Genomic DNA, 9,870 nt, shown 5'->3' with positions numbered 1-9,870 from the left:
ACGAGAAGTGGGGGTGGGGTCAGATGCAGGAGGACGCGGAGCTACCAGGCCGCAACAAAAGCTGTCAGGGAGGGAGGAGGGAGTGGGAGGGAGAGGGGAGGGCAACAGCCCTGAAGTGGGAGGGGGGCGAGGGTGGGGGGAGTGGGCCCATTCACCCCCTCCTCTGACTGGACAAGACATGGGGGTGAGGCCAGATGCTGGACCCTAAATATCAATAAATATGGACTGAATACTTACTGAGAGTAGCTTTGATAAGTAAAAAAAATATGTTTTTTCCAATCGTGTTTCAAACCAGTAAATTAACCCTGCTATCCCATCCTTTTTATAAGTGGGATTTCTTCAACATTATAGAGGATCTATCTTAAAAATATTTTAGATACAAGGTAACAAATATTGATCTCGTTATAAAATTAAAAGGATGAAGAAGAAAAAAGGCAAGTGAAGCTCAAGTTTAATTTCTGTTTAGTTTACTTTTAAATACCTTGAATCAGATTCTGGTCTCATAGTTTCATAATTAGTAGGGTTGGAAGGGGGCCTGAGCAAATCATCAAGTCCGACACCCTGCCACAGGCAGGAGAGAATGCTGGGGTCTCACACCATTAAGTAATAAAGACAACGAAGACAACATCATGAAAATGTAAGCAGATTTTTTTTAAACCAACAGTATAATGTTCTAGTTACTGTATAACCACAGCATTATATACAATGAAGAAAGTCTACCTTACAACTACAGGAACAGATTCCAGTCTGGAAGTAATATATGCTTTTGTTATCTCAGGTGCATATGTATCCAAGAGGTGGGGTTCTGTTGATTTCACAAAAGGAACTGATGCTACCATTCTCTGCCACAGGGTTAGCAAATAATGAACGCTGTTTGGAGCAAACTCCCAATGCTACGAAGTAAAATATAAATTTCAGTTAGAACATACTCTAGTGTGAACTTCTACAAACAAATGAGTCTTCTTTGTGCTACTATTATTTGTAGTGTGGAAGTGATCAGACTCAGGCCCTCATTATGCGAAACACTAGATCTTAGTCACATAGAAAGCCAGGAGTTGACGCCTAAGTAATTTACTAGTTAAAATTACATTAGCAGAAAACCTGAAAAATAAAGTGCATTTCCAGGAAAAAAACACACTTCACATACATAAAAAAACAAGAATACAAGTCAGCGGGACCAGATAATCTTCATCTGAGAATGCTAAAGGAGCTGGCCAAAGTCATTGTGGAACCCCTGGTGAAACTCTTCCACAACTCGTGGCATTCTGGAGAAGTCCCTGAGGACTGGAAGAGGGCCAGTGTTGTGCCCATCCACAAGAAAGGCAGGAGGGAGGACCCAGGTAATTGTAGGCCAATCAGCCCAACTTCCACCCTAAGGAAAATCCTAGAAAAGTTCATCAAGGAGTCTATCTGCAATAAGCTTGTAGAAGATAAGATTCTAAAGGACAGCCAGCATGGCTTCATCACAGGAAGGTCTTGCCTTATCAACCTCATCTCCTTCTGTGACCAGTTAAGTCACCATCTGGACACGAGAGAGGAGGTTGACATTGTATACCTTGACTTCCAAAAGGCCTTTGATCTAGTATCCCACAATGTCCTTGTGAGAAAATTGGAGGATTGGTGGCTTAACTCCGAGACAGTCAGGTGGATGAGAAACTGGCTGCAGGATAGGACCCAGACAGTCACAGTGAATGGATCTGTTATCCTGGTGAGAAGTGGACAGCGGTGTCCCACAAGAGTCGGTGCTTGGTCCAGTACTTTTCAGCATCTTTATTAACGATTTGGATGTGGGGGTTGTGGTAGTGCACTTGTAGTGCCTGCCACTTTAAGGACTGAGTCAGGCAGCCAACAGATGCCCGATTGCAGCGGCCATTTTAAAACACAGCAGTTTGCTGCTGGTAGCCAGGCAGAGACATTGCTTGGCTGAACTGCTGTATGAAACACCTGGAGGTAAGCCTGGGAGCTAGGGGGATGGCTTGGAGGCTCATGGTCCTGGGCATGACCTAAAGCTGCACCCTGCCTCGATACGGGGGCTTGGAGGGACAGCTGGTAGCAGGGCAGCCCCACTTAAATACCAGGACCATTCACCTCTCTGGTGAAAGGTGGATTGGGGCACATCAGTAACCCCTAGCCCTCACAACACTCTGGGTAAAAGGGGGCCAGGCACAGCTACAGCCACCTGAGCCCAGGGGGTGCAAGACCCCAGGTGGGGCCAGGCATGGCTGTGGCCACCTGAGCCCCCACAGGGGAATGAAACCCCAGAGGCCCCAAAGAGGGGGCGGTAGTGAGGGCCCTGATGAGGGCCAAGTAGGGTTGAGGGTCAGCCTGAAGAGCAGCCCAAGGGCCAACCCCCTGACAAACAAGTTGTTGGATATGAGGAGCCCAGTGAAGAGCTGGGGCAGAGTTAACCCTCCGTTTGGTGAATTGGCTGGCCACTAACCAGGTAAGGGTCGTGGGAGAGGCCCGACAGACTGCATGTCAGCACCCGAGGTATGATCTGGATAAAGCCCCAAGGCCTTCGGGAACTGCTCCAAGAGGAAGCAGGGCAGAACAAGTTGTCAATGCAAGAAAAACCCTGTGAGAGAGGGTAGAGTGCAGGAGGCCCTAGTGAGAAGAGGGCAGTGTGAATGTGAGTGTGAAAGAGGCCTGAAGGACCAAGTTGGCTCGACTTTAAGCCAGGAGCATAGTGTCATCCTGGATGCCACCTGCGAGGCATGGGCCACTGAGTAGGGGAGGTTTGGAGCGGTGGATAGCGCCCCCTGGCATCGGGGCACGTAATGGGTAGTTTCCCGCATTTACATCACTTATGGGAACAGCGAAGAAATGGCAGGAGAGACTGGGCAGACTGCCCTATAGAGACAGGTGGGTGGGCTGACTCCAGACTCAGCCCCAAGCTTGTCCCGTCATGGGGTGAAGAGCTCACTGGCCAAGTTCGCAGATGACACCAAGTTATGGGGAAGTGTGGTCATGCTTGAAAATACAGAAACAGGTGGACCTAGACAGCCTAGCAAGTTGGGCAGATCAGAACCTGATGAAATTCAACATCAAGAAATGTAGTGCTCCACCTTGGGACGAACAACCCCCAACGCACCTACAGGCTTGGCAGCACTAACCTGACTAGCACCCTGAATGAAATGGACCTGGAGGTAATAAACCACAGTATGGATAGGAGCCAGCAGTGCGATGCTGTAGCCAGTAGGGCAAATAATACTCTGGCATGCATCAATCAATACATCTCCAGCAAAACCAAGGAGGTGATTCTTCCGCTCTGCTCAGCACTGGTGAAACTGCTGGAGTACTGCATCCAGTTCTGGACACCACACTTTAACAAGGACATGGACAAGCTTGACAGAGTCCAAAGAAGAGCCACCTGTATGATCAATCCTACATAGCAAGCCATACGAGGAAAGGCTGAGAAATCCAGGACTCTTCAGCCTAAAGAAAAGAAGGCTGAGAGGGGACCTGGTAGCAGCTTACAGCTACACTAGGGGAATACATCAAGGGCTCAGTGAGCAACTGCTCAACAGGGCACCCGAGGGGAAAACTAGGCCACAAACTCCTGGAAGACAGATTCAGGCTCAACATTAGGAAAAACTTTTTCACAGTCACAGTGTCCAGACTGTGGAAAAAGCTCCCTCCAGAAGCGGTGCAAACACCTACCCTGAAAATCTTCAAGAGGAGACTAGACAGTTACCTTGCTGGGGTCACCTGACCCCCAGTTATTTTTCCTGCTTGGTGTACAGGGCTGGAACTGATGATCTTCCAAGGTCCTTTCCGGCCTTACAATCTATGAATCTTTTTTTAGAAAATTTTAAGACTAAGACCCTTGTTGCATGTTCTTACCTGTAGGCTAGTAATAGTGAAATTGGCTATCAGTCGGATAACTTCTGGATATTCTTTCACCATTACTAGTTCTCCCAGTTGGTAGTTTGTCTTTAGTCGAGCCAAAAACCGACAGAATTCATGGTAATTACTTGGATCAGATAAACCCTAAATTTAACAAACACAAGTTTTCAAAAATTACCAAACCAACCTAATGGCTGAGCATCTTTGTCAACATAGAGTTTTAAAGAGGAATTTTAAACATGGAGTTTTAAATAGTGTTGGCTTTTTTAACACGAATTTAAAATAATTACCAATTAAACCAAATGGCTGGGTAGTGTGATAGAAGTCTAAAGGAAGACTTCGGCTAAGTACAGACATTTGGGAAGGTTCAACTGGGTTCAAAATGGCCACCTGATTTAAACTTAGTTTACCCCAGTACCAACCTTACATTTACAGACCCTGTCTCAGTGACCAGCAATCAATCTAAACCTGTAACTGTACAGAAATTCCATGTACACATACCAGTCTAAAAATTGCAGAACCCGGTTTAAGATAAACCTGGATCTACGCAATATCAGACTGATTAGACTGAGGTCAAACTGGTGCATGGAACTTCTATACACTCTCGCTGCACAGCCCCAGGACTGGGAAAACCCAGCCACTGGTTCCAGCCCCGTAGTTGCTCTTTTTACCCTCCTCCCCACCCCTGGACTGGGCTATTTTTTACCCCTCCTGCCCAGCCCTTTGCTTCCCCCTGGCCCCACTGACCAGCCAGCCTTCTCAACTTCCATTCCACAATCCACCCCATGGGTCCAGCTGCTTTTATCTGCGTTTGCCACTGCTGGAGTTGAGCAAATAAGTCACAGTGGGAGGAGGGATGGGAAGGATGGGAGGGTATAGGTTCACTGGGCGGGGGACCCCATCCCACCCACAGGTCATACCAGCTTTGCCTGTAGGTAGTGCCAGCCCCACCCATGGGTTGTGCCTCCCCTCCATCCCTCAGCGGACCTCCAATCTCCTCCAGCCTGCTTGCCCCCCAACCCTCCTGCTAGTGCTCACATCCTGACTTACCTGATACCACGCAGCCATTTTGATCTGATTTAACCTCGCCCTAACGCTCCAGAATGTCTGTACTTAGCCTTGAAGGTGGTCACAAGAGATTTAGTGAGGCAATGTGTCTTGTGGTAAAAATTCTACTGCTTGGAAAGATTAGGAAAAAAGTACCTGAGGATTTTCAAGTATTCTTTTCACTCCTTTGATCAGGTTACCAAGATACTTGGCACGTTCTGGATTGCTAAATAAAGATCTCCTTGTAGAAGCAAACTGAACTAAACAGGAAAGTGCCTAAAGAGAAATAAGTATAATATACATCAATTAAAAACTGACACTTGCTGCCAAGCTCATCATCTGGCCTTCTTCTAAAAAAATCCCTCTTCATTTACTTGAACCACACACTTCTATGGTTTATATTTACAGGCAAATCAGAAAGCATCACTTGGTATTAACATTGCTGTGCATTCCCCATTTTAACACACTTGTACAGTGGCTTATAAAACTGAGCCAGACTAATTGTTTGGGTTGATGTTTTCCACCCTAGTCATCTGCCTCAGATTCAAAGCTTTGTAGTTCCAACAAGGACACTCGGGAAAATGTTATTTAGCAGTGTTAACATTTTGTTTATTGAAAAGTCAAAAAAAAAATTCTGGGAATTCAGTGATTTAGAGCAAAAAATTTGACAATGGGTGGCAACTGTATCAGGCACAAGTCCTGTGGCGCTCCTGAAAAACCTCAGACAGATTTGGGCAGATTCTTACTTGCTGTTGAAAAATATCAATTCATACATGCTCTGTAGAGACCTCCTTAGCTACATTACAAAGGGGACTGAATTAGGATTACACAAACAACCCCAACTCTGCTATACTTTAAGTTTTAGAAATCAAGTACTGAAAAGATAATCATGTTCTTTTAACCTAGAGTTTCAGTTCCAATGCAAGTCATGTCAAATATATTTATATAAATATGTACTAATGTTCAAAAATAACTTCATATTTCTGTTTTAACATAACTGCTTAAACTGCTTAAACTTTGCTAATGCCCTAATGGCAAAAACATCATTGGAGATTCACAAATAAGGAAAGCCTGGTATAGGTCTCTAATACACGCAGACACAACAGAACTGTTGCTAAGTAATTACTGACGTGTAAACCACTAAACTTCACTTACTAGCTGAGAGAGCATTGGGGGAAGGGAATGATACAAATCAAAAAACAGGTCCAGGGTCTCTGGCTCCAGGAAGACTGGGGAAGAAAGAGAGAAAGAACTTAATCAGTGGTAATTAAATACCTTAATAATGAGTACTGTTACTGCAGAACTTTAAATTTTTTTTTAACAGAATTCATTTATTTTCTACCTTAAAGAAAACTTTTACTACATAACAAATAATGTAGCACTTGCTACATGATGGCTACCTAAGAATGTGACTGTAATAAAATGAATGTGTTACACCATTCCTTATTATCCAAATTATTTGTGTTAAAACATAACTACCATAATTAGCAAAAGCCAGTTACCTAGCAAAGTCAGATCTTTAATTAATGATCAAACAAAATTATTCTAGAAACTACATAAGGATACCATCAAGTGGTTGTTTAAGCTCATTCATTGTCTAGTCATAGCAAATCAACTCAAGTTCTTACATGATGGGAAAAGTTCAGGGAAAATCCTTAAGCACGTGTTCCACCAATTATGTAATATTTACCAAATAGTTCTATTTAATAGGCATTATACCATAGCAAGAGCTACACAATCTAAATATTGAGGGTCCAAGAGGCACTTCTCTCCCTCTGAGCTCCTAATTACATCAATCCCCTAAGTGAAATATCTGATACAAAACCAATGCAAATGATTGTAGCAGACACCTTTAAAAATGTGAGCAAACAAAACATTTTCCCACTTAGGGGAAAAGGACTAAGTTTGTACTTGTAAGCACCATGCTAAAACAAATTACATACACCACTGTACTCAGAATGCTTTTTTGGTTATTAGCAGTTAAGGTCCTTCCTTACTTGTTCTCCAGTTTGTTGGAATCTGTACAGTGCATAGATCATCTGCAGACTCATCTGCTGAATTCCCAATGAAGTCAAAGTTAAGACAGTTAAGAACGAGTTTCAAAAGATGCATTGCTAAACTTTGTTGCTGTTGGTCCTGAAGATTTAAAGGTTTCGCCAATAGCTACATTAAAAAAAAAAAAAAAGCATATTTCATTAGGCTGTTTATATACAGCAGTATATGAAAAAAATCAAAAAAAGAAAGTGTCTGGTCTTCAACCATTGAAACTCACAGTCCATTTATATTTAGAAAATATTTTAATTTCAAAATACAAGTTAAAAAAACTTCCTTTAACAGTAAAAAACTTCCTTTAACAGTAAAAAAAAAAAAAAAAAATCACTTCCATATTTCTTTTATTTTGCCAAAATATAGTTCTTTCCTCTCAACAAAACTCATCCATATTACTTTTATTCTTCCAAAATATAGTTCTTTCCTCTAAAAAAAACACATCCATATTACTTTTATTCTTCCAAAATATAGTTCTTTCCTCTAACATGCTGGTAAAATGACCCCTTTGCCTAAAGCAATGGTTCCCAACCTTGGGGTCGCACTGATTAAAGAAACAGGGCTGCACATTCCTCAGAAGGGAGGCATGGGTGGGGGCACGTGCCCCCCAGATTTCTGCAGGTGGTGGGACCAGATGCAGACTGCCCACTGCAGGCTCGGGGCTCCCCGCCCTGCTTCCCTCCTCCTCAGGGCCTCCACAGCAAAGCAGGGCAGGGGGGCTCAGTGCTGCTGCCGTGAGCTCTATGCTAGCTGCAGCACCACGGCAAGGCACCCCCTACCTGCCCAGCAGCAGTGAGGAACACAACTCCATGCTGCTGCTGCCATCTCTGGGGGCACCTTACCATGGCAGCATAACTGGCATGAGGCTCCCAACAGCAGCACTGAGCCTCCCCACCCTTCTACACTGGGTCCTGCATGCTGGCCCCAGAGGAGGGCAGCAGGGTAGAGAGCCCTGAGCCTGCAGTGGCCAGCCTGCACATTCCTCACCCACACAGGCTCTGCTATGGCCATGCAGCCCACAGGGGGAGAGGCAGGGGAAGCTGGGCTCTGTGCTCCACTCTGGCTGCAGCATTGGCTGCCTCCCACAGGTAGCAGCAGAGGCTCGGGGGGGGCAGGGGGCTGCAGGCCCTGGCCCGATAGCCCTGGCAGGTAGAGGCCCCTGCAGGTGGTGGGGCTGTGGCAGGGGGCTGCAGGTTGTGAGTGAGGGGCACCAGCAGGTATAGCGGGGCTGTGGTTGGGAAGTGAGGGGCACCTGGGGGGTGGGAGTGCTGCGGGTTCGGAGTGAGTGGCCATGCTGAGGAAAAGGTTAGGAAGCATTGGCCTAAAGTATTCATTATAAATCAGGCACCCGTCGATACAAAACTGATCTTTAAAATGTGGTTACAAGTAGAAAACTACGAGATTCGCTATTTATTTTCTCTGTTAACCAAGAGCAATTGTATTCCCTTTATAGCTGAGAAGATGTTTTCTCCAACACTTCCAGAAATTCTGCTGGTGGAGTCTGAAAATGATATTCCCCTTGTTTTACACAACTGTTAGTAACAAAATCTGCAATTTAGCTAACAGTTTACTGACACAACAGCAAAATGCAATAATTCACTGCTGTTCAACTGCCTTGTTAGTTCTGCACAGCAAAGAGTAAAATCTAATTTCATTAGTGAAGTCAATAGGACTTGGAGCCTACCAGGGGCATATATTTTGGGTAAACTGACATTTTTACACAAGCTCTTCTTCACTATAGCAGCAACTTAAAATTATATACTTCCAAAACAGCTATGACAACCACAAATCAAATAACTGACAAGGATTATGAACATAATATAAAAGCCACAATTTCAAAGTTTAAATGTTTTTATTCTTTAATGCAACTGTTCTTGGAGGGTGGGGAAGAAATCTTTCCCTTACTGTTGTTTTGACCAGAAAAGTAAGGTCTAAAAATATATAATTTTATTCAGCATATCTGGTCTCTGTTTATATTCAGAGTCTCATCTGCTCTGATGATAAAAAAAATTTCCATCTGAGACAGGGAACTCGAATGTATTGTTGTGCTATCAGCAGAATTGTTAACCAAGTTGTAATTGTTGAATATTTGGCATGGATGAGCCTTACAGAACCCTGTTCTAGAACCAACATTTATTTGATTAAAAAAATCACCACCAAATGTCACCTGCTGTTCTACAAGTTTTTATATAAAAACCTAAGGAAACCATTACATTTAATGGGTAGCTTCAATTTCATATGAATGCCATTGAAGTAGTGAGCATTTGGTAATTTAGTATAGCACATGTGTAACAAAACTCTAATATTATATTGTTTTCACCTACAATAGGTTTAGCATTAAAAAAAAGGACCAAATTGCCTTCAATGCATCAAATTTTTCATGATTTTCCCATTAATGCTTATTTTTATCACTGATTTAACATACATGGTATGGGAAATCCCTGCTTAATGCGGTTTCAATTAGTGCTATTTCATAGTTTCACAGTTTCTAGGGTCGGAAGGGACCTGAGAAGATCATCAAGTCTGACCCCCTGCCATGGCAGGAAAGAGTACTGGGGTTAAACGACCCCAGCAAGGTGTTCATCTAACATCTGCTTAAAAACCCCCAGGGTAGGAGCCTGCACCACCTCCCTTGGAAGTTGGTTCCAGACCCTAGCCGCCCTGACCGTGAAATAGCGCCTTCTGATGTCTAACCTAAACCTACCCTCTGCTAGCTTGTGACCGTTGTTCCTGGTCACTCCTGGCTGTGCTCGGGGCAACAGTGACTTCCCCAATGCCTTCTGATCCCCCCGACCAGTTTGTAACAGGCCACAAGATCCCTCCTCAGCCTTCTCTTGTGGAGGCTGAACAGGTTCAGGTCCCGTAGTCTCTCCTCATAGGGCCTGCCCTGCAGTCCCCTGATCATGCGAGTGGCCCTCCTCTGGACCCTCT

At 44.2% G+C, this 9,870-nt stretch overlaps 1 protein-coding gene across 3 annotated transcripts in view; it reads right to left on the bottom strand.

The window, feature by feature from the left end:
- Nucleotides 1-9,870, bottom strand: part of RANBP17 (RAN binding protein 17) — a 329,610-nt gene that overhangs the window by 290,085 nt on the left and 29,655 nt on the right. For all 3 annotated transcript variants that reach the window (XM_019506533.1, XM_019506534.1, XM_019506535.1), the window contains 5 exons: nt 6,891-7,056; nt 6,049-6,122; nt 5,050-5,169; nt 3,844-3,990; nt 721-893 (listed from right to left, as the gene is read on the bottom strand). In XM_019506533.1, the coding sequence (XP_019362078.1) occupies nt 721-893; nt 3,844-3,990; nt 5,050-5,169; nt 6,049-6,122; nt 6,891-7,056 (680 nt within the window). The remainder of the gene's footprint in view (nt 1-720; nt 894-3,843; nt 3,991-5,049; nt 5,170-6,048; nt 6,123-6,890; nt 7,057-9,870) is intronic.

The sequence above is a fragment of the Gavialis gangeticus genome, unplaced genomic scaffold, assembly GCF_001723915.1.
Source record: "Gavialis gangeticus isolate Ggan-Ray unplaced genomic scaffold, GavGan_comp1, whole genome shotgun sequence".
Lineage (NCBI taxonomy): Eukaryota > Metazoa > Chordata > Crocodylia > Gavialidae > Gavialis > Gavialis gangeticus.
This window is presented reverse-complemented; position numbering and strand designations above follow the sequence as displayed.